Below are 25,898 nucleotides of genomic sequence, written 5' to 3'. Positions count from 1 at the left end.
GCCCACCCCCGAGGGCCCCTGGAGCCCCCCCTCCCCGCACCCCATGACAAGGTGCACAGCTGGACTTGTTGTCCATTTGGGACCTGGGATTCTTGGTTTGCAGGTCCTGGATAAAAAAAAATGGCCTTCGTGGACAATTAGGCTAATGCTCTACATGTTGACCCAGTGAACCATTTTGAAAGTGAAGGGCACCGAGGTCCGCTACAATTCCAGATTTAGTTTAAATGTTACTGATAATAAATGATTGTATTTTTTTTCTGACTGTAATATATGCCACTTAGCAGATGCCTTTATCCACATTGACTTACTGTACAGTGAGCGCATACATATTTAGCAGGTTTGAGATCCCTGCAGGAATTTAACCCGCAACAGAGGACCACAATCCCGTGAGTATGTTGCACATTAAGCAGGGTAATGTACTACTTCAAACCTCATAACATATCTGCTACCACTAGAGAGGGTTTTCATTCAAAGCTGGGAGTTTACCAAAAACACAGACAGCATCCCCTTTAGAATACTCCAGAGCCGTGTTAGGACCCTGTTACAGCAATATTGAAAAAATGTTGGATGTGCAAGTAGGCCCCTTTCCAGCAGAAGATGGGTTAGTGGTTTAAAAAGAGCCTGCAGAGCCACACATCACACACAAACACAGTTAAAAGATCGTAAGCATAGATTTTTAAGGGCCTTACATGAAGAGCTGCTGCAATCACTGATGTGAGGGAGTCGTCCTGGCAGATGGGAGCTTGACTGGAGGAGTACAACACACACGCAGACAGGGTCTGACTGGAGGAGGGAGTACTTCTCTGGATCTGAAGCATGGAGAGAAACCCAGGATTATAGGAGTGTGTGTTCATGCGTTTGTTTGTTTGTTTTGTTTGTGTATGTGTGTGTGTGTGTGTGTGTGTGTGTGTGTGTGTGTGTGTGTGTGTGTGTGTGTGTGTGTGTGTGTGTGTGTGTGTGTGTGTTTGGTTGGTTGGTTGAGTGGATCCCAGGATGGTAGGAGTGGGTATTTCCTCTCCTCATGCCACTTCACAGCTCTCAAAGCCATCACTGCAGCTAGTAATTAGGAAATTTTAACAGCAGATTATTAAAAACTAAACTCAAGGCAATAATTTTACTGTAGGCAATGGATGCCTCAAAATCCTCAATAGATACAGTGGGGCAAAAAAGTATTTAGTCTGCCACCAATTGTGCAAGTTCTCCCACTTAAAAAGATGAGAGAGGCCTGTAATTTTCATCATAGGTACACTTCAACTATGACAGACAAAATGAGAAAAAAAAATCCAGAAAATCACATTGTAGGAGTTTTAATGAATTTATTTGCAAATTATGGTGGAAAATAAGTATTTGGTCACCTACAAAAAAGCAAGATTTCTGGCTCTCACAGACCTGTAAGAGGCTCCTTAAGGAGCCTTCTTTAAGAGGCTCCTCTGTCCTCCACTCGTTACCTGTATTAATGGCACCTGTTTGAACTTGTTATCAGTATAAAAGACACCTGTCCACAACCTCAAACAGTCACACTCCAAACTCCACTATGGCCAAGACCAAAGAGCTGTCAAAGGACACCAGAAACAAAATTGTAGACCTGCACCAGGCTGGGAAGACTGAATCTGCAATAGGTAAGCAGCTTGGTTTGAAGAAATCAACTGTGGGAGCAATTATTAGGAAATGGAAGACATACAAGACCACTGATAATCTCCCTCAATCTGGGGCTCCACGCAAGATCTCACCCCGTGGGGTCAAAATGATCACAAGAACGGTGAGCAAAAATCCCAGAACCACACGGGGGGGACCTAGTGAATGACCTGCAGAGAGCTGGGATCAAAGTAACAAAGCCTACCATTAGTAACACCCTACGCCGCCAGGGACTCAAATCCTGCAGTCATATGGTCAGATGAAACCAAAGTAGAACTTTTTGGTAAAAACTCAACTCGTCGTGTTTGGAGGACAAAGAATGCTGAGTTGCATCCAAAGAACACCATACCTACTGTGAAGCATGGGGGTGGAAACATCATGCTCTGGGGCTGTTTTTCTGCAAAGGGACCCGGACGACTGATCCGTGTTAAGGAAAGAATGAATGGGGCCATGTATCGTGATATTTTGAGTGAAAACCTTCCATCAGCAAGGGCATTGAAGATGAAACGTGGCTGGGTCTTTCAGCATGACAATGATCCCAAACACACCGCCCGGGCAACGAAGGAGTGGCTTCGTAAGAAGCATTTCAAGGTCCTGGAGTGGCCTAGCCAGTCTCCAGATCTCAACCCCATAGAAAATCTTTGGAGGGAGTTGAAAGTCCGTGTTGCCCAGCAACAGCCCCAAAACATCACTGCTCTAGAGGAGATCTGGATGGAAGAATGGGCCAAAATACCAGCAACAGTGTGTGAAAACCTTGTGAAGACTTACAGAAAACGTTTGACCTCCGTCATTGCCAACAAAGGGTATATAACAAAGTATTGAGATAAACTTTTGTTATTGACCAAATACTTATTTTCCACCATAATTTGCAAATAAATTCGTTAAAAATCCTGCAATGTGATTTTCTGAATTTTTTGTCTCATTTTGTCTGTCATAGTTGAAGTGTACCTATGATGAAAATTACAGGCCTCTCTCACATTTTTAAGTGGGAGAACTTGCACAATTGGTAGCTAACTAAATACTTTTTTTGCCCCACTGTATGTCCTGTGAAGTGTGCTTTCATTCAGGTACGCAGATTGTTAATCTAGAGACTGAAAAACAGCTTCTATCTCAAGGCCATCAGACTGTTAAACAGCCATCACTAACATTGAGTGGCTGCTGCCAACATACAGACTCAAATCTCTAGCCACTTGAATAATTAAAAATTGGATCTAATAAATGTATCACTAGTCACTTTAAACAATGCCACTTTATATAATGTTTACGTACCCTACTTTACTCATCTCATATGTATATACTGTACTCTATACCATCTACTGCTTCTTGCCTATGCCACACGGCCATCGCTCATCCATATATTTATATGTACATATTCTTATTCATCCCTTTACACTTGTGTGTATAAGGTAGTTGTTGTGAAATTGTTAGATTACTTGTTAGATATTACTGCACGGTCGGAACTAGAAGCACAAGCATTTCACTACACTCGCATTAACATCTGCTAACCATGTGTATGTGACCAATAAAATTGTATTTAATTTAATTTATTTCAGCATTCAGCAATATTTGTTTTACCTTGGAAGTAGTCTATGGTTCATGGTTGACTGTAAACTACAGATGTAGTATCTTAATTTGACCAGTTTCTCACAGCAGGAAATTAATCCTGCAGCAACAAGAGATGTGAATTATTATAATTAATGAACATTTATTTTTTTGCATTTTTTGTTAGGGCAAATCAAGTCAAATTTTTTAAAATGAAAATGACAAACTTTAGAAGCCTTTTTTAAATAATTGGCATTTCCTGCAGCGCACAGGATCACACAGCAGTGTGATCAAACTAAGATTGCACACTGTACTATTCGTGTACTACAGCCACCACAGGCTAAGTTTAGCATCAGCTACTTGCAAACACAAGGGTTCTATAACACCCTCTGAAACACCTTGGCTGAAAGGCACTTCAAAACTGCTCAATAATAATAATATTAATAATTCTGTAGATTAGGTTTCTAGCACCCCTGTATTGATCAGGGTGTTTCATTTGGTGTAGTCGACCGGATCTTTTTTTTTTAGTCCAATCCTGCTGATTGTTTTGTACAACTCTGTTACATGTTTTGTTGACTGTGCCCACATGTTCTCTCAGCTTATGTGGGCTCAATCAACAAAACTCCTCCATAATTCTACTCCCACTTTAGCATTGTCTGAATTCTGAGCCAAAATCACCTCAAAGTAAGATCAACCCAAGTCCTTCAGACAAGTTTCAGATAGGAAGTCTCCTTTGAGTTTCCTGTGAATATTGCTGCTATCCCAACATAACTTACATGTTGAACTGATATCTGTCTGGCTCCCAAGTAGTTTCTGTCTGATCAGATACTAACTTAGTTGTGAGCTTCAGTGAGATACTGTTAGTGACTTTGTGCTTTATTGATTTACAGTACTCTGTGGGGAAAAAGACTAGGACACCTTTCTCTTGTGGGGTTAAACTTTAAATGGTTTTGTAAAACTCAGTGATCTCCAGATCTTCCCTAGTGTGTTTTATCCTCCATCAAGCCCCTAGGGGACTGAACGTAATGGCGTTCTATCTTTGAAGTCCAACAAGCACCTTTTTACATCAAAGCAAATGCCACTCAGTACAAATAAAATGGTGGCAAACACTCCCAGAGAGAGGAGGATGCGGCTCTGAAGCTCACCGAAGCAAACAGGAACAAAGAAAAAGAAAGGGAACAAACACAGATCTGTTTAAAGAAGGTCAAAATCAGTTACAGGAAATCTGCGGCAGCAAGGAAACATTATCTGAGATAGGGCCAGGGTCAGGAAGTAATGCTTGCTTACTTGATCTGTTTTTAGGTGAATATTTTCTACAGCATGTCAATCTTTTCCATCCCCTATGGGCTATACTATACCTTACGTTTTGTCCATGACCATATGCTGTCCATCGCCCTAGGTTGTATCTTGTAGAGATAGACAACTTTAGTACACGGTGAACTGATATTTGAACAGGTAATGTTTGAAACAGTCACATTTACATTCAGGGCTATAGTTTAAGTTGAGGATTCAGAAAGTGGTGGAAACGTCCCCATAATTGATATGATTCCCCGTTATCATTTTGTATAGAAATCTTTCAAATAATTTTTTTCTGATATTCCCCTCCTCATTTAATTGTTGATCATATTCATAGGAGATTCATAAGAGATTGACAGTCTTTAATTTGACTAATAAATTGTGAATATTACTGTTACAATTCTCTGCCCATATGTCTGAAAATGTGATTGCATCTCACTAGTAGAAAAAATTGATAAAAAGCAGAGCATTTACTATAGATTGCCCTTTAACCTCTGTAGCCTTCTGCCTGGTGTGTTTAACTTGTCTAAAGTATGGTATCTTTAAAGCAATTTTTTTATTTGTATTTTTATTTGTATTTTTTTTCTAGTTGAGTATATTATTTATATTGCTTTGTCTTGTCTTGTCTGTATGTTCAAAACTTAATAAACAGAGTTGAAAAAAAAAATGAAAAAAAAAAGCAGAGCATTTTATGTCTCTTGGGGACAATTAAGACAGGACATGATCTCTTTGTAGATTTAGCTGTGTGTCATGTGGCCCCAAAGAGAAACAGAATCTGCAGTATTATGCTGAATCAAGCTCCATTTGAAGAATAATTGGAGTGCACGCTATACATTTTTTTTTACATCTTTGGGCTTTGTGATTCTTTTCAGATAAATATAGTTAGGGGTTTGTCTTCATTTCAAAAACAGTAGTTTGAGGTATTTTGATTCATGCACTGTAAAACTGGATAAGTTAGCAGAAGCAAATACATTTGTGGCAACTGATTGCTTCAGTTTTTTGTAGTTATGAAACTTAAAAGTATTGATGTATACAATACTTCATAATTTCTGTTAATTAATATACACATTTGATTACATGTAACTTAAAGTAATTACAATTACTAACTTTATTACACTGATCTATAGTGACTTAAAATATATATCGATTTAACCAATTTTGTATATGTAAACATAACACACACCTTTCAGGTAGTTTTACGACAAACTTCATGTTGAATGAACGTAATATTTTTTGTTATGCTTACTTCCTAGCCATTAGCCTGTACTCAATTACAATTAAAGTTGCGACAACTAATACACAAATTAAAAACTATAACTTACTTAAATCAAAAGGTAGTTGTACATCTAATCAAAACCTTTGTGGCAATAGTTTTTTTTAGTAGCATCAACTAAAACTAAATAAATGCAATGTTAATAGACATTAAAAAAAACTAAAAAACATGTACAAATGAATGCTTTTAAACCAGGAATATAATGGATTAATTGTTGCATTAACAATAACACATTTCCTGAAGAAGAAAAAAACTCCTGATCAAAGTACATTTAAAGAGAATACAGTAAAAGGTTCACATGTTAGATAACATAGTGCAAGGTTCACAATTAAAGAGCACAGATTGAGGTCAATGTGGCAGGGGAGGTCAGGTTCTGTTCAGTCATTTTGGTAAGTAAACTGAAAATCTAATATTTTCCTCATTGCCTTCTTTGAGGAAAACATTAGAATTTCAGTTCACTTCCTGAATTGACTGAATTTAAAATGGAATTGACCCGACACTGACCTCCACTGAGACATTGCTCTTATGTAATCCCCAAAATCAACTTGTCAGTGTTACAAACGGTGGACAACACGCTTGAAAAAAGTAACAGTTGTAGACCTATTCAAGTGCCATGTTAATAACGGTAGACAACATGCTTAAAAATAGTCATCTCAATGCATTTGAGCAAGGAAATAATAAGTTAAGGAAAATGGTAGATCTAAGAAACACCATGACCTACAATTATTAGCCTACACACTGCAAAGGTTCACTTTTAAAGAGAACACTTTACAGTAGCACTTCCACCATGGTCGGTGTCAATTCCTTTTCAATTCAAGAAATGGAAAAGGAATCAACCGAGGGTGTGACGGTCAGGTTCTGGTTTGTAATTAACTGGAACTCTACATACTTCTGCATTTGGAATAGACAGACAACAAAGGACAGTAATTTAGAAGTTATCACAAGTTTGGAACACAGAATCACAATTTAACTCAGTATAACTAATATATTAAAGCAGGTCAAATTAGTGTAAAAACAGTATTGCAATTTTACCTGCGACTCCATGCCCAGAGCACGCCAGAGATCATGGAACTCCTTTACAGGTAGAGTGTCAGTGACTATAACCTGGCGCAGCAGGGCGAATGTGGTCTCCATCTTCCTATTGATCAGGGGTAAGTTCCTTTCCATCTTCTGAACTTCTTAGACCATTTCCTGCCTCAGCGTTTCAAGACTCCACAAGTCCTCTCCAAGGGGGAAGTTTGGCAGAAAGTTATCTTCAGCCCATTTAGTGCAGTGGTTCATTCTCTGGATAGTTCTGCTTCTTTTTCCTGCATTTACAGACCTCCTGACATCCTGCTCTCCTCAACTTAGTTCTGTAGTTACCCATCTTGAATTTGATGCTGTTCTTCCATCCATTCCACCCAGTGTCAGATCCTGCCTCTTTCAGAGAAGTGTTTCGTAACAAGAGCTTTAGCTGCCTTTCCTATCTCTCGATCATTTGGGTAAGCCTTGAAACTGTACACAGTAGTAGAAATGTCATATTTTTGGTCTCTAGACAACTGAAGATATATTTCATTCCTTTCAAAGGCAGAATTTTCTTCTCTAAGATTCAACTCTACCTCCAATGCAAAAGTAGGCATGTGAAAAACGTCTGGTGGCCACCTACTGAGGCGCTCTGGGGAAGACACATCTGAAAGTATTTCTGTCAGCTGTAAAACTTGTATCTCAATTGGACAGACAGGTTAACTTGTGTAGATGATAGCTCATAGGAACAAAGATGTTCTACATATCATGACTCAAAGTGACTGCAGAGAAGATAAAATGGTTATTCACAAGATATATCTGAGCAATTTTGCAGAGCTGAGGCAGCCCCCCATTGACTAGAACTGACACAAACATGCCAGGGGCATAGTCTGTGCCATCAACGGTGACCTTCGATGTAGTGTAGATTGTGCTGCTAGTTGTCTGTCCCCAAATGTATACTTGAGCTAATTCTGGTAGTGTTAAAACTAGGATATAGTTAACATTAGATGTTTGGGTCTGTGGTGTGACAAATGATGGAGCACTGAGATGATACGCCATCATGTACTGGTGTCTGGTTGCCAATGTCTTAAAGTTCTGTGTGTCTTGTACAACCCTTTTGAAGAAACAATGTTTGCCCTCAAACCGCACAGTCAAAGTCTAAATGTGCACCAAGGACCCAAAACACTTAATAAGGTTGGGATAGTGCTCGACATAGTGATGTTTAGGGCAAAGTCTATACTCAGGGAAGATCTCTAAGAATCAGTCTGTGATCACTAATTTGACACTGCAAATACTTAATGGTCTCATCTGTAAACGCTGGACACAATGCCAATTCTATAATTTATTTCAAGTCCATCAAAACTATGAACCATCACCCTCTGGGACTTCACGGCCCACCAACAATGGGAGTAATCTGAAGAGAGTGGCATTCTCATGTCCATTCCCCCCTGTTGTCCTTTTAGAAGTGAATGTCTTGGGAATGGGCTGTGATCTATCAACTTTGTCTGTGTACTGATATGGAAACAGTGCTATCTTCCTGTTTAAGTAATTGAATGTGACGTACTTAAGGCAAATCATATCTTTTAAGGCAAAGAGAGTTTAACAGGACAAATACCTTCCAAAAGAACATGAAGTATATCTGGTGGAAAACCTGTGATGGGGTGGAAATACCGCAGTGACTCACACAGGACACAATCCACTTTCACACCAAACTGACTGCTCAGAGTATCACTTTGCACAACATTTTGTACATGAATGTCATGGTTGGCTTTAGATCTCAGGCTAAACTCTCCTTCATTGGACCGAAACTGTTTGTTGGTGGCCAGACAGAATCTACAAACCTACTCTGCTCTGAAAGACTAGAACCCCCCCCCCCCAATCCATGGGCAGCAAGATTGTGAGCCAAAACACAAAAGATGGTTCCCTTGACATTCTGACCAATGGATTCAATGAAAACGGCATCCTGATCAAGAGAACGAATGTCATGTAATAATGGTACAAGTACAGCCACAAAACCATACTTTTGGAGGTCTGTCACTTTACACAGTACAACAAGCTGTACAGTGTGTAAGGCGGATTAATATTTATTGGGTAGATTGGCAAGGACCCAGTATACTGCTTATCGTTTGTGATTTTTTTGGGATGTGCCAAGTGGGTTAGCAATTTCGAAATCATCAATATACAGTTGGAGTGACAGTTTAAGTTCTCCTGTTGAGAATAAGTAATTTCCTTGAAAATTTGAACCATCTTTGTGGGACATGTAGTGACTTGGCTCAATATTTGGTTCTGAGATCTTGTTTATAATATCAGTGTTTTTAAACAGTTCTTGAATCATCTGAAGTATTGGAACATAGACCAATGTGTATCCAGGCTGCTCGAAGTCTAAAACATAATGTACCAGATGGCGTTTTCTCCTCTCGGAAGATGACATCTGCGCACCTTCAGCAGTAGCACTTGCAAGAATATTACTGTCCATGACCGCATCGACAACTTCTTTAAGCATAGTATCACTAATAGTGTGGTCATGCTTCTGCAATACCTCGTTAAAGGAGAATATCTACTTTAATATGTGGTCAACTATTTATTGTGTAGCTGTGTCTGACACAATATACTGCATTTTTTAAATAGCTACATTTTGTTTCAGCTGATTCCCCAATTCACCAGTGGCATCATCTGTTTCTGTGCTCTGTCTGGGACATTCTTCACATAAGTCATCTGATCTAGTGGCAGGAGGGTTATGAGTTTGCTGACAGACAATGTCATGACAAAAATGTGACCTAACATTCACTTGGTGTGTTCTACTCTTGTGTGAATTAAATGACAAGTACACATTTAACTACTAGCCTTCTGTCTAGAGCACCAACATCCTTCAGTCAGGCCTGTAGAGAGAAAGCATCAATAAAGAATTAGTATTACAATTTGTAGTGGTAACAGTTTTAGGGTTGGAAACTAGTATGTAAGCCTACTACTGTTCATTCAGAGAATTACAGAAAATGATATTCATAACTTTAGATATGTGTTTCACACTCAAGCCAAATATCAACGTCAGAAAATAAGCATATGTTATTTGAATAGTACATAACTAATTCAGAATTCATGTTAACTTTCAAAACTGCATTGTAATTAGGAAGCATGCCATTGACTCAAGCTTAGGCTGCGCCATTTTTTAGCACCTGTCACATTATACTCAGCAATTACAGACATCCTATCAGATATCAAGGTAAGACCCAGATGCAGACCGTGTCGAGGTAACAATGTTTATTATAGCAACAGGGGAAAAGCTACAGGACGGCAGGCAGGCTTAGGGTCAGGTCAGGCGGAGGTCGGTAATCCAGAGGTGGGGTAAAGGTACAGGATGGCAGGCAGAGTGGACAGGCACATGGGTACAGGATCAGGACAGGCAAGGGTCAAAAACCAGGAGGACGAGAAAGGAGAGACTGGGGGAAAGCAGGCGCTGACACAAAAATGCTGTTTGGCTTGACAAACAAAACGAACTGGCAACAGTCAAACCTAGAACACAGGTATAAATACACAGGGGATAATGGGGAAGATGGGCGACACCTGGAGGGGGGTGGAGACAATCACAAAGACAGGTGAAACAGATCAGGGTATGATAGTACCTGGCGTCTTACCTGGGCGCATATCTGGTTGACCGGGGTGGTGTCGGTGGAAGTCGGCAATGAAGTCGGCAATGAGGGCTGGGTCCAAGATGTCTCTAGCGGGGACCCAGCATAATTCCTCTGGGCCATAACCCTCCCAGTCAACCAGGTACTGAAAACTGCTGCCCTGTGGTCGAACCCTCAGGAGCAGCCACACCGTGAACGCCGGATGGCCATCAATGACACAGGGAGGAGGGGTGGGCCTGGAAATAGAAGACAAAGGGCTGTGAGACACAGGTTTAATTCTAGACACATGGAATGTAGGATGAATACGAAGGGTACCGGGCAACAGAAGGTGGAGAGCAGAGGGGCTGATGATCTTGGAAATGGGGAAAGGGACGATAAACCGGAGGGATAGTTTGAGAGACTACACCCAGAGGGGCAGATCCCGGGTGGACAGAAATACCTTCTGCCCGAGATGATACTAGGGAGCCAGGGTCCGATGGCGATCCGCTTGTCGTTGATACCTGGCGGTGGTCTTGAGGAAGGCTCTCCTCCTGGTATGACGTCCCCGGCGGACAAACATCTGGGCAGAAGGTATGCCAACCTCCTCTTCCTGCTCAGGGAAGAGCGGGGGCTGATACCCCAGGAAACACTCTAAGAGAGATAGGCCCATGGCAGAGCATGGAAGGGTGTTGCGGGCGAATTCGACCCACACAAGCTGCTGGCTCCAGGTGGTGGGGTTGGCAGAGATCAAGCAGCGCAGGATAGTTTTGAGGTCCTGGTTGGCTCGCTCCGACTGAACGTTGGACTGGGGGTGTAACCCGGAGGACACTTTGGCCGACAACCCAATGAGGGTGCAGAACACCTTCCAGAACTGGGACGAAAACTGAGTACCCTGGTCAGAGACCATGTCCACTGACAGTCCATGCATCCATGAGCTTGGCCATCTCTTTGGCAGAGGGTAGTTTGGGGAGAGAAATGAGGTGGGCAGCTTTGGAAAACTGATCCACTTCGGTCAAGATGTCGGTGTTGACATCAGATGGGGAAGACCCGTAACATAGTCCAGGGAGATGTTTGACCAGGGATGGTGTGGGAAAGGCAGAGGCTGGAGGAGACCAGTTGTAGCTTGCAAGGAGTCTTGTTCTGTGCACACACCGTGCGAGCTGCGACGAATCCGGACACGTCAGGAACCATAGTAGGCCATCAAAAGCGCTGTCGCACAAAAGCCAGGGTCCGACGGGCGCCAGGTGGCAGCCAAGCGAGGACCGCGGAGTGGACGGCGCCATCAACAAACATCCGGTTATCAGGCCACCCCCCCCCCCCCCCCCCGGGGTTCGGCTGGGAATGCTGCACTTCACGGACCTGCTTCCCTATTCCGCAGCTGAATGCAGTTGCCAGGCATGAAGTGGGAAGGATGTTCTCGGGTTCCGGGGTAGTAGTCGTGGGGCTATAGCGGCGGGACAGTGCATCCTGCTTGACATTCTTAGATCCCGGCCAGTATGAGAGGGAGAAGTTGAACCGTATGAACAACAGGGCCCATCTGGCTTGCTTGGAGTTGAGGAGCTTGGTGGTGCGGAGATACTCCAGTTTCTTGTGGTCAGTCCACACGATGAACGGATGTTCCACCCTCTCCAGCCAGTGCCTCCGTTCCTCCGACGCCATCGTTACCGCAAGAAGCTCATGATTCCCCACATCGTAGTTTGTTTCCATCACGTTGAGGAGATGGGAGAAGAAGGTGCAGGGATGTACCTTGAGGTCAAGGGCAGAAAGCTGGGACAGGACAGTCCCCACTCCGACATCCAAAGCATCAGCCTCCACCATGAACTGACGAGATGGGTCAAGATGAACCGGATTCGAGCTGTGGTAAAGCAATGTTTGAGGTCCCGGAACGACCGGTCAGCAGCTGGAGACCACGTGAAAGGAACCTTGGGCTAGGTGAGGGCTGACAGGGGGGAAGCCAGGGTGCTGTAACCCCGCATTAGAGCGGCAATAGAAGTTGACGAACCCCAGGAAACGTTGTTGCTGCAAAACCCTGGATGTAGGCTGAGACCAATCCATCACTGCGCTCATCTTCCCGGGATCCATCTGGACACTCCCAGCAGAGATGATGTAACCGAGAATGGGGATGGTGGAGCGATGAAACTCGCACTTCTCCGCCTTCACAAACAACTGATTCTCCAGAAGGCATCGAATGACCTGCAGGACGTGGAGCCCGTGTTCTTGAGGGGAGCGGGAGAAGACGAGTATGTCATCAATGTAGATGAATACGAACCAGTTCAACATGTTGCATTCACCAGAGCCTGGGTATTCGGGTGTCAATGCACGGGCGCAGGGTCATGTCCTTTTTCTCCACGAAGAAGAACCCTGTGCCGGCAGGAGAGGAAGAGGGATGGATAAATCCAGCAGCTAGGAAGACAACAATGTAGGTATCTATAGCCTTGGTCTCTGGTCCCAACAGAGAGTACAGATGTCCCCAGGGCAGCGTGGTGCTAGGGAGAAGGTCAATCCCACAGTCATAGAGTCGGCACGGCGGAAGCGACTAGCTGAACACCTACCGGAGATCCTGGTACTGGCAGAGAGGTCAGAGGCACCTTCCGAGCCCCCAGGAAGACATCCCGGGGCAGGTTGTGCTGACTTCAGTCAATGGGCATGACAGAACGGGCTGATGATGGCACCAGTAGACCAGTTAATGAGGGGATTGTCTCGTTGGAGCCAGGAGAATCCCAATACCACGGGAATCAGAGGGGACTTGATAAGCAGGAACTGGATAGTCTCGCTGTGCTTCCCCGACATCCGTAGGTTGATGGGAGTGGTGTTGTGAGTGACTCGGCCTATAGAGCATCCGTCCAGTGCTCTAACGTCCATGGGAATGGAAAGGGGCTGAGTGGGGATGTTGAGCTTGGACAACAGGATAGCGTCCAAGAAGCTCTCGCCGGCCCCAGAGTCAGTGACAACCTTTTGGACTGTTCTCTCCACAGCAGAATGGCATGAAAAGGGGTGCGACCAGGCGAAGCAGGAGCCTTCTCCATATGGCCCACCAGAGTACTTGCGCCTATCGGTGAACCTGGTTTCTCTAAAGGACAAGAAGACACAAAATTACCAAGATTCCCGCAATACAGACAACTCTTAGTGTCAATCCTGTATTGTCGTTCCGTTGGCGACGCCCCAGCTCTACCTAGTGGCATAGGCTCAGGAAGCGGTGACTTGGCCATCTTCGACAGCCCTCAGGGCAGGTCGGTAATCCTCGGGTTCTCTTGGCAACGAAACCATTGGGAGCTTCCGGGATGACTAGGAGACAAGGTGGGATCCCTGGGTGTGCGAGTGAAATCCAAATTCCTTTCCCTCCATCGTTTCCATAATCGCCCATCGATATGGATGGTCAAAGTGATGAGGGAATCGAGCTCCGTAGGTATTGCAAGCTCATACTTGTCCTCCTCCGAGACGCTGTGCAGGAACATATCGAACAGTGCCGCTTGATTCCAAGCACTCTCCGCTGCCAACATGTGGAAATCCACCACATAATCAGCTACACTGCGGGAGTCCTGCCAAAACTGGATTAGCTTCCGGGCGGCCTCTCGCCCAGAGAACGGGGCATCAAAGACCTCCCACAAACCAATCCAAACTAGCGCATCTGACCGACTGTTGTTCCCACACGGCAGTAGCCCAGGTAGGCTATCTTGCGATCTGAGAGGAAGGAGGAGGGCTGAAGCTCGAAGATGAGTGCACACTGAGCGAGGAATGCCCGACAGGTGATCGGCTCTCCATTGAAGCATCCCGGAGGAGGTAAGCGGGGCTCCTGAGAAGGTGGAGTGACCGAAGAGACAGCGCTGTAGCAGCTGAGTCGCTGAGTGGGGTTACCACCGTAGTAGGCAGCCTTCCAGGCAACCCGTGGAATTGCTCCAGCAAACTGTCCAATGCCCAGTCATGGCATTCAGCCAACATTTGGACCCCATCCACAAGGCCACGAAGCAATTCCTTGTGCATACCGATTGTGGCTCCCTGGGTGAAGATGGCATTGCACAGTTGGCCCGGGTCTGCTGGGTCAGTCATTACCATTTTCTACATTGTAGAATAATAGTGAAATTATCTAGTAACAAATGAACATCGTTATGTTTGGAGGACAAAGGGGGAGGCTTGCAAGCCGAAGAACACCATCCCAGCTGTGGAGCACGGGGCAGCAGCATCATGCTGTGGGGGTGCTTTGCTGACGGAGGGACTGGTGCACTTCACAAATAGATGGCATCATGAGGCAGGAAAATTATGTGGTTATCTTGAAGCAACATCTCAAGACATCAGTCAGGAAGTTAAAGCTTGGTCGCAAATGGGTCTTCCAAATGGACAATGACCCCAAGCATACTTCCAAAGTTGCGGCAAAATGGCTTAAAATGACCAAGTTAAACAATTTAAAGGCAATGCTGACAAATACTAATTGAGTGTATGCAAACATCTGACCCACTGGGGATTGTGATAAAATAAAAGCTGAAATAAATCATTCTCTCTAGTATTATTCCAACATTTCACATTCTTAGAATAAATGGGTGATCCTAACTGACCGAAGACAGGGAATTTTTACTAGATGATTCCATATAGGCAGTGGTGCAGTGGTCCAAGGCACTTCATCTCAGTGCTTGTGGCGTTCTTATCTACAATGACGGCTGACATCGGCCAAATACGGACGACGCTGTGCCAATTGTGCACCGCTCTATGGGACTCCCAATCACGGCCGGTTGCAATACAGCCTGGAATAATTTTTTAAATATGTGTTAAAAAATAAATAAAAACCCTGGAATGAGTAGGGGTGCCCAAACCTTTGACCGGTACATGACGTCAGACATAATCAAGGTCAAACTTGACTGTCAATCTATCATCACAAGTCTTGATATCAGAAGACCTGATATCAGATAAACTCTCCGATACATTTCATCTGATTAAACAAATACCAGTCTCACAAAATCAAAAGTGTTATGGGAACCTAAAACAGTTATGCTACTGCAACGTTTTCACATATATAATGTTTACAGAGCTTAATACAACAAAGTACTGTTTGGGTTTACAGTGTGTTAATAGATGTCTTGTGCTGACAGCTATGGCATTGATATTAGTAATATACTGTAAACGTACAAAACTTTAGGAACACCTTCCTAATATTGAGTTGCATCTCCTTTTGCTCTCAGAACTGCCTCAATTTGTTGGGACATGGACTGTACAAGGTGTCGAATGCATTCCATAGGGATGTTGGCCCATGTTAATTCCCACAGTTATTTCAAGTTTCAAGTTATTTCAAGTTGGCTGGATGTTCTTTGGGTGGTGGACCATTCTTGATAGACACGGGAAACTGTTAAGCGTGAAAACCTAGCACTATTGCAGTTCTTGACACACTGAAACCGTTGTGCCTGGCACTTACTACCATACCCCATTCAAAGGCACTTAACTTCTTGACCATACTTGAGACGCAGACGTCTCAAGTATGCCCCTGGAAATGCAAATGCGCTACGCTAAATGCTAAATGTACTCGTTACAACTCAATCTTTGATCAAAATTCACAAGCAGGGTATTGAATTAAAGCTACACTCGTTGTGAACCTAGCCAGCAAGTCAGATTTTTAAAATGCTTTTCGGCGAAAGCATCAGAAGCTATTATCTGATAGCATGCACCCCCCAAAATGCCAGCTCGACACGTAAACAACAGATGTTGCGATAGCCGGCGCTACCCAAAACGCAGAAATAAAATATAAAACATTCATTACCTTAGACGAGCTTCTTTCTTGGCACTCCTATATGCCCCATAAACATCACTATTGGGTCTTTTTTTCGTTTAAATCGGTCCATATATACCCAAAATAGCTTTGTATGGAAGTTGTGTCATTCAGAAAAAATCATTGTTTTTAAACGCTGCGTAATTTTTTAAAATTAAAAAAGTCGACGATAAACTTTCACAAAACACTTCGAAATCCTTTTGTAATCCAACTTTAGGTATTAGTAAACGTTTATAATCTATCAAAATGATTACAGGGCGATGTCTCTTCAATAGGTCTTCACTTGCAAAAACAATGCCATCTGATATCTCCCACAACTGCATCCGGGTGAAGACTGGGAAAATGGAGGTCAGATGGATGGATTTTCCAACAATTAATTCAATTGAAAATTAGGACAATGGCGCCATCGTGCGGAATTTGTATGAATTGCAGGCAGATTCCCATTAAATTCTGTTCTCTTTTAACAACTGGTGGAAGTGACTTATGGAAATTATTTTTTGCTTTCAGAGAGCAGTTTTTCTTGCGTTTTTCAATGAAACACACGATCTGTTATAGTCACAGCCGTGATTTAACCAGTTTTATAAACTTCAGAGTGTTTTCTATCCACACATACTAATCATATGCATATACTATATTCCTGGCATGAGTAGCAGGACGCTGAAAAGTTGCGCGATTTTTAACAGAATTTTCAAAAAAGGAGGGGGTAGAAGTAAGAGGTTTTAAATATGAAATATTTTGTCTTGCCCATTCACCCTCTGAATGGAACACATACACAATCCATGTCTCTATTGTCTCAAGGATTAAAAATCTTTGTTTAACCTGTCTCATTCCCTTCATCTACACTGATTGGAGTGTATTTAACAGGTGACATAAATAAGGGATCATAGTTTTCACCTGGATTCAACTGGTCAGTCTATGTCATGGAAACAGCAGGTGTTGTTTCCATGACATGGAAATGCGTTGTGTACATTTTGATGTGTTATGGAAACCTATTGCATGAATGTTGAGCATATAAGTGATGAATGTTAGCTCTGTATGTATGGTGTCATGACATCAGATTAATCCACCACACTGGTAAGTATTGAAGACATATCTTAATTAGCCCTATCAGATTACCGTAAAGCATATTATAGATTTTAGTAAATATCGTAGTAAAAGGTTATAGTAAAAAGTCCACTCACAACGCTTGAGAATTCTCTTCTGCATAACACATGTAACACTGTTATAACACTGTAATACTTCATGGTCTCATTAGAATGTGAAAATAGTGGCATTTAGCCATTGTAACGAGAGCTGTCACAGAAGTCCCTGACACCAACCTCGGTGCCCATGTACCAGCCACCGAAGGGGTGCTTCTAAATGTTTAGAAATGCTTACAAATGCTTTATAAAATGATCATAATACCTCCAAGATGTTGTAGCGAGAGCTGTCACAGAAGTCCCTGACTACCAGCTCTGTGTCCATGTACCAGCCACTGAAGAGACAGGTGGTGAATTCCAGCCCCCACACCTCTAGCAGCATGCTAGATACAGCAGGCAGGCTGTCCCACTTCAGATTCAAGTCCATGAACCAATCATACTTGTGTGCCGAAGCATGGAAGGACAAAGAGATGCACTCTAATGAATAACAGTCAAGGTTTGGAGGAGAGATGGTGAATGTGACATAACTTGACTAATTGATTCAAATAAATCGGCTAGCACCTGGTCAGTCTGTCATGGAAAGAGTTCCTAATATGTTGTACACTCAGTGTATAGACTGTATATATACTAACAGAATAAAAATGCAACATGTAAAGTGTTGGTCCCATTTTCATGACCTGAAATAAAAGATCCCAGAAATGTTCCGTACTCACAAAAAGCTTATTTCTCGCAAATTCTGTTCACAAATTTGTTTACATCCCTGTTAGTGAGCATTTTTCCACTCAGTGTATATCGTCTTAAGTTGTATGTAACCAGGACAAAGAGCATATTTCTCTACGCAAGCCTGGGCAAACACTGGATCATATACAGTGCCTTGCGAAAGTATTCGGCCCCCTTGAACTTTGCGACCTTTTGCCACATTTCAAGCTTCAAACATAAAGATATAAAACTGTATTCTTTTGTGAAGAATCAACAACAAGTGGGACACAATCATGAAGTGGAACGACATTTATTGGATATTTCGAACTTTTTTAACAAATCAAAAACTGAAAAATTGGGCGTGCAAAATTATTCAGCCCCCTTAAGTTAATACTTTGTAGCGCCACCTTTTGCTGCGATTACAGCTGTAAGTCGCTTGGGGTATGTCTCTATCAGTTTTGCACATCGAGAGACTGACATTCTTTCCCATTCCTCCTTGCAAAACAGCTCGAGCTCAGTGAGGTTGGATGGAGAGCATTTGTGAACAGCAGTTTTCAGTTCTTTCCACAGATTCTCGATTGGATTCAGGTCTGGACTTTGACTTGGCCATTCTAACACCTGGATATGTTTATTTTTGAACCATTCCATTGTAGATTTTGTTTTATGTGTTGGATCATTGTCTTGTCGGAAGACAAATCTCCGTCCCAGTCTCAGGTCTTTTGCAGACTCCATCAGGTTTTCTACCAGAATGGTCCTGTATTTGGCTCCATCCATCTTCCCATCAATTTTAACCATCTTCCCTGTCCCTGCTGAAGAAAAGCAGGGCCAAACCATGATGCTGCCACCACCATGTTTGAAAGTGGGGATGGTGTGTTCAGCTGTGTTGCTTTTACGCCAAACATAACGTTTTGCATTGTTGCCAAAAAGTTCAATTTTGGTTTCATCTGACCAGAGCACCTTCTTCCACATGTTTGGTGTGTCTCCCAGGTGGCTTGTGGCAAACTTTAAACAACACTTTTTATGGATATCTTTAAGAAATGGCTTTCTTCTTGCCACTCTTCCATAAAGGCCAGATTTGTGCAATATACGACTGATTGTTGTCCTATGGACAGAGTCTCCCACCTCAGCTGTAGATCTCTGCCGTTCATCCAGAGTGATCATGGGCCTCTTGGCTGCATCTCTGATCAGTCTTCTCCTTGTATGAGCTGAAAGTTTAGAGGGACGGCCAGGTCTTGGTAGATTTGCAGTGGTCTGATACTCCTTCCATTTCAATATTATCGCTTGCACAGTGCTCCTTGGGATGTTTAAAGCTTGGGAAATCTTTTTGTATCCAAATCCGGCTTTAAACTTCTTCACAACAGTATCTCGGACCTGCCTGGTGTGTTCCTTGTTCTTCATGATGCTCTCTGCGCTTTTAAAGGACCTCTGAGACTATCACAGTGCAGGTGCATTTATACGGAGACTTGATTACACACAGGTGGATTGTATTTATCATCATTAGTCATTTAGGTCAACATTGGATCATTCAGAGATCCTCACTGAACTTCTGGAGAGAGTTTGCTGCACTGAAAGTAAAGGGGCTGAATAATTTTGCACGCCCAATATTTCAGTTTTTGATTTGTTAAAAAAGTTTGAAATATCCAATAAATGTCGTTCTACTTCATGATTGTGTCCCACTTGTTGTTGATTCTTCACAAAAAAATACAGTTTTATATCTTTATGTTTGAAGCCTGAAATGTGGCAAAAGGTCGCAAAGTTCAAGGGGGCCGAATACTTTCGCAAGGCACTGTATTTATTTTGATACAGGTAAAAAACAATGGCACATTTAATCTACGGCAAAGTTTATTTGTAACGTGGTATTCAACCTTTTAAGATGTTTTATTAATCTCTGTCTTTAATCAATCAGTAAGTTAAGCCAATTAAGAGATATAGCACCTTCTAAATGGATTTGCCACCTTCTCTAAAGGTCTTGCCCCTCCTGAGAGGCAGCATCTGAACTTTTCAATAGAATAGGTGTCTGCTCTGCTGCAGAGCTAACTGTTTAAACAGCTAACACTAGCAAACAGATGGAGCCAGGGACCTCAGGTGGATGTATAAACAATGGGATCGGGAGCAGCCGGGCTAGCCATGAGGTGAAACATTTATCTGGAGGCTTTCAATAACTCAACCCCATACCTGCAATAATACATTGGATAAACGTGAAAAACAGCTGCAGTAAAATGTAATTATACTCCACTTTATAAATTGTTTGTCACATTGTAATCTGTTGTAATCCATGATGGGTTTCCATTTTATTTGCGCCATAAAATTCCCAAAGCCTTGGCAACATCTTATGTACACAATACCAACACATTATGTCATCATTCATCCTCACATTTTGTTTTTGTTTTCCTCACACAAAATATTTGTCAAAAGTAGTCAGGGGTTTATTTTGTCCAGACTTGCCTATACATCCTTATTCTGAAACCCCACTACATCAATGCAACAGCAAATCACATTCACTACACTGCATATCATTAACAATGAGTTTTAAGAGTGAACACAGAATTACAAAAGCTTGAGCATTTGTAATAGATTAGAAAAAAGTTGCAACTAACATTTCCCTTGTGCATTCAATTCTAGATTTATTCATAGTCAAATCGGGTTTTGTATCTTTTCAATTCCCACTTGCAAATGTTATCTATGATGTAATCACACAGAGCTATATTTCATTTACCAGCTTACACTGACTTAACACAAATATAATATTATACATGATTATTTTGAATATGTGCTGTTGAATCTTGGCTCCTGTGAAAGAAAGAGTAGCAACCAGAGAAGATTTATCCTACAGTAGATCTAGCTATCATCTACTGTATCTACAGAGATATATTCCCTAAACTACATATTTTATGATCAGTCATTAAGTTCTGCTTTTCTGATGTATCAAATACTTATGTCATGCAATAAAATGCTAATTAATTACTTTAAAATCATACAATGTGATTTTCTGGATTTTTGTTTTTAGATTCCGTCTCTCACAGTTGAAGTGTACCTATGATAAAAATTACAGACCTCTACATGCTTTGTAAGTAGGAAAACCTTCAAAATCAGCAGTGTATCAAATACTTGTTCTCCCCACTGTATATATCAGTATTTATTTTACTGATAACCAAGGGCATACTACAAGACAGCATTTACAAATTAATTAAGCATGTGTGTTTAATGAATCCACAAGATCAGAGGCAGTACGGGTGACCAGAGATGCTCTCTTGATAAGTGTGTGAATTGGACAATTTTCCTGTCCTGTTAATAAGCATTCAAAATGTAACGAGTACTTTTGGGTGTCAGGGAAAATGTGTGGAATAAAAAGCATACTGTTAAGTTCCAAGAAATGTTCTATACCAACAAAAAGCTGATATCTCAATAGTGTGCACAAATTTGTGTACATCCCTGTTAGTGAGCATTTCTTATCCACCTGACAGGTGTGGCACATCAAAAAGCTAAACAGCATGATCATTACACAGGTGCACTTTGTGCTGGGGACAGTAAAAGGCCACTGTGCAGTTTTGAGAAAGTTTGCAATTGGCAGGCTGACTGCAGCAATATCCTCTGTTGCCAGAGAATTTAATGTCCATTTCTCTACCATAAGCTGCCTCCATTGTCGTTTTAGAGAATTTGGCAGTACGTCCAACCAGCCTCACAACCGTAGACCATGTGTAACCACGCCAGCCTATGAAGCAGCTGAATAATCTCTGTACAAACTTCCAGAAACTGTATCAGGGAAGCTCATCTGCATGCTTGTCGTCCTCACCAGGGTCTTGACCTGACTGCAGTTCAGCGTCATAACCGACTTCAGTGGACAAATGCTCACCTTCGATGGCCACTGGCATGCTGGACAAGTGTACTCTTCAGGAATGAATGCTAGTTTCAACTGTACAAGGCAGATGGCAGATAGTGTGTATGGTGTCGTTTGGGCAAGTGGTGGGGTTATGGTATGGGCAGGAATAAGCTACGGACAATGAACACAATTGCATTTTATCAATGTAGGGATACCGTGTCGAGATCCTGTGGCCCATTGTCGTGCCATGCAGCCACCGGCATCCCATCATGTTTCAGCATGATAATGCACGGCTCAATGTCGCAAGGATCTGTACACAACTGCAGAGGCTAAAAATGTCCCAGTTCTTCCATTGCCTGAATACTCACCAGACATGTCACACATTGAGCACACATTGGCCACAATCAACAGCCTGGTCAACTCTATGCAAATGAGATGTGTTGCAATGCATGAGGCAAATGGTGGTCACACCAGATACTGACTGGTTTTCTGATCCACATCTCAACATTCTTTTTAAGGTATCTGAATTTCCAGTCGTGAAATCCATGGATTAGGGCTGTAAACTGTAACTCAGTAAAATCTTTAAAATTGTTGCCTGTTGCGTTTCTATGTTAGTTCCGTGTACATTATTTTCTTTAGGAATGTAGTGAAGTTAAAATTATCAATGAAATATAAATTGTAAAGTACAGATACCGTACAGATAGCTTTCTCACTATCTCTTACCAGAGTGTGCATCTGTTAGGCAGTGTTTTATATGGAATCATATCACAAAACAAGTTGTGGAGGGACACAAAATGCTCTGTGTCGGTTTTGAATTATTTTGGAATATTGACAAGTGGCAGTGTAGATGCAAGTGCGCATCGTCTCAATTGTCAATATGACCAAAACAGTGGCAGACTTGAGTAATCACTGTCAAACACATCAATTGCGTTGTCTTATGTAAACATGTCCGAGGCCCGAGGTGCTGTGTAATGGTTAGGTCTGTCTCACTGTTTGAAGGGTGTTATGATTGGATAGAACTTAATTAGCACAGCTTCATGAAGGGTTTCCCTAGGTGATACAATCCCGTGTTAGTGGGTAAGTGACATGATTGTAATCCAAACCCAACCCTCATGTAAGTCGTGAGTTACACAAATCTCACAAAACTGTTTTGAAATATACTGACTTTGGCTCAATCCCAACAGTTTGCAGTTTGAAATGTAACAGTCACATTTCCTTCACATGTTTCCTGCAATTTCTATGGGATTAATGATTAACAAGTGGAAGCAATAAAAAAAAATGAAAACCCCTATTCTGAACTAATATTTATACCAAATGTTTTAAGGTCTATGCACAGATCGGCTACAAAGCAACCCATCCATAGGAATACAGGTATTTTTTTATCCTCTACGACACAATAAGCAATAAAAGAGTTACTTCAGCTGCATTGCAAGACAAATATCTTCAATCTCTAACGTTAACGTTACTTCAATAACGAACTATGACAAGTCGGACTTAGAATTTATTTTTTGAAGGAGCAAGTCAAGTTTACAAAATTGTTCATTAAATTTCCAGTAACATTGAATTCTTTATTTCCACTGGGTTTCACAAGATGATAGCCTTGCTTTCTGGTTTGCTCAGGAGTTCCTAAAACATTAAACAAGACAAATTACAATTCGTATAACTGTGAACCGCACACATAGAAAGCTAAATGCATAGCTAGCTGGCCAATGTTAGACAGATTTTTGTCAATTAACTTCATGACAAAAAAAAAAAGCATTATAATTTGTCTCTACAGCTAACATATTCCTGTTAACTGTAAATGATTTGTTATAAAGTTATAATTCCTTACATTTGCTTCAATCCTAGTATTTTTCTCATCCATTACTCTTCAAGCAACTCTCCAGGGTTGGGTTACAGAACATCATTCTCGATTAGCTTTGTTTCGAGGGCCAAGTAGATGGCTGTAAAGGCACTACGCCTCACTCAAAGTTTAATTGGATACCATTACGACTTGATGACCAAAATGATCCTACTTAATAAAATATGTCAATTTGAGCACTGGAATAAATGTTCCTGACTAATATCGATGCGATATTACCCCCAAAATTGCTGCAACTTACAAGTCGGTTGGAGAGAATCAACTTGAGCAAAGTGATGTGTAGAATCAATAAAAGTACTATTCCCGGCCAAATAATAGGCCTTGTGCAATTAAGCTCCACCCACCAAACACACACGCACAACCAGACATTAATTGATTGATTGATTTCTTAGGCGCACAGAACAGGTAGGCTGGTTTCATATACTCCTTCGTATGTGTCTTCTCTGCAGAGATCCGCGAGGCGTTCAAGGTGTTTGACCGTGATGGGAATGGCTTTATTTCCAAGCAGGAGCTAGGCATGGCCATGAGATCCCTGGGATACATGCCCAACGAGGTGGAGCTGGAGGTCATCATACAGAGACTGGACATGGACGGTGAGACACGCACACACACACACCGACGAAAATACTCAGGGCACGCACACAGGCACCCACATGGGTATGCATACACGCATTCATGTGTGCTCGCAAACCCACTAGCATAACAGATGTCTTCGCCCCACTGTCATCAACAGGTGATGGTCAGGTGGATTTCGAGGAGTTTGTCACTCTCCTCGGACCCAAGCTGACAGCAGCCGGAATGCCTGACAAGTTCCACGGAACCGACTTTGACTCCGTGTTCTGGAAGGTAAGTAAGCATTACCCGCATCTCTCCTGCTGATTACCACTGACAAGCTGAAGCAAAGTCTTCTGGGTGATCAGGATGCTTCGCTATAGCTGTCATCTATCTATCAAATTATTTATTATTTATCGAGTTTATCTAAGTCTTTGTGACTTGGAACAAAGACAAATGTAATTGCCAGATTTGGTTGGATGGTTAATAGGACAGTGCTATCCCTTTCCTACGCTTGTCTTATTATCAAATTAAGTGAAATCTATGTAGATGTAATCAGGCATTGATTCAGTGACTGTTTCCCAGATAATTACCCTCCCATATTGACAGTAATAGGAGTCACCAAGTATTTAGAGACTGATTCAGGCTTCCCTTGACAATGTCTATGCCTAAACAGTGTCTTTGTGTTCAATCTAAAACAAACACACACGTTGTAATGTGTGTATGGAAGTGTATGTTCCCAAATCAAGACAGTCATTCAATGTCACACGCATCAATGGGCAGTGTTGTGCTTTTCACTCCATTGGGGTGAAAAACATAAAATCATCCTTGAAACAGTATCTCCACCATAGTGACAACAGCTTGTGATTATCTGTGCATGTGTGCTTGTGTCCAGACTGACATGCAGAAGCTGACGGTGGAGGAGCTGAAGAGGCTGCTGTACGATACGTTCTGCGACCACCTGACCATGAAGGACATCGAGAACATCATCAAGACCGAGGAGAGCCATATAGAGAACGCAGGGGCCTGCCAGGTGGATATAGACAGTAAGGGATCTTATAGTACACACTTTGTAGTAAACACTTTATAGTTCACAATGTATAGTTCACTCAGAGCATGCGTCTCAGGTGGATATAGATCATAAGAGACTTCTTGTACACAAGAAGTACACTGTGAAGTACACTTCTTGTACACTGTGTATAATTTTTTTTTTTTGAGACAGGCATATAGATTAACTGAGAGGGAGTAACAGGTGAGAGATATGGAAAGTTGACGTGGTGGGAAAATGCATAGCCCGGAGGTAGCTGCGTTATATATACAGTAGCTCTTTTCCTCTAAAATATCTTCCTTGTCCTCTTGCCTCCCTTCCCTGTCAAGCAGCTAGTCCAACGCAGCAAGTCAAGCAGACGTGTGTACGCAAGAGCCTGATATGTGCTTTCGCCATTGCTTTCATCATCAGTGTCATGCTTATCGCAGCCAATCAGGTGCTGCGGAGCGGCATGAAGTAGACGGGGACACCTATGGCCTCCTGACCCTCTGAAAGAGACTAATGTAAGACACCTGGACAAATGACTGAGGAAAAACTTCTAAACCACAAACACAACCATGACCAGAACAACAACAATGACAAAAACAACAACAGACGATCAAACCAACATTAAAATAAACTGAAAGGAAAATAATACATGGCTCTCATCCAATTGACTTCATGGGCATATTTCC

The 25,898-nt window shown here is 42.1% G+C and overlaps 1 protein-coding gene across 1 annotated transcript in view; it reads left to right on the top strand.

Annotated features, from left to right (window-relative positions):
* The window catches only part of LOC139412097 (calcium-binding protein 7-like), a 55,982-nt gene extending 30,298 nt beyond the window's left edge, over nucleotides 1-25,684 (top strand). The window contains exons 2-5 of the mRNA XM_071158890.1: nucleotides 24,074-24,217; nucleotides 24,358-24,470; nucleotides 25,072-25,222; nucleotides 25,554-25,684. Of these exons, the coding sequence (XP_071014991.1) occupies nucleotides 24,074-24,217; nucleotides 24,358-24,470; nucleotides 25,072-25,222; nucleotides 25,554-25,684 (539 nt within the window). The remainder of the gene's footprint in view (nucleotides 1-24,073; nucleotides 24,218-24,357; nucleotides 24,471-25,071; nucleotides 25,223-25,553) is intronic.
* Nucleotides 25,685-25,898: the final 214 nt, after the last annotated feature.

The sequence above is a fragment of the Oncorhynchus clarkii genome, chromosome 6, assembly GCF_045791955.1.
Source record: "Oncorhynchus clarkii lewisi isolate Uvic-CL-2024 chromosome 6, UVic_Ocla_1.0, whole genome shotgun sequence".
NCBI classification, from domain to species: Eukaryota; Metazoa; Chordata; class Actinopteri; order Salmoniformes; family Salmonidae; genus Oncorhynchus; species Oncorhynchus clarkii.
Note: the sequence above shows the minus strand (reverse complement) of the source record. Positions and strands in the feature narration are given on the sequence as shown.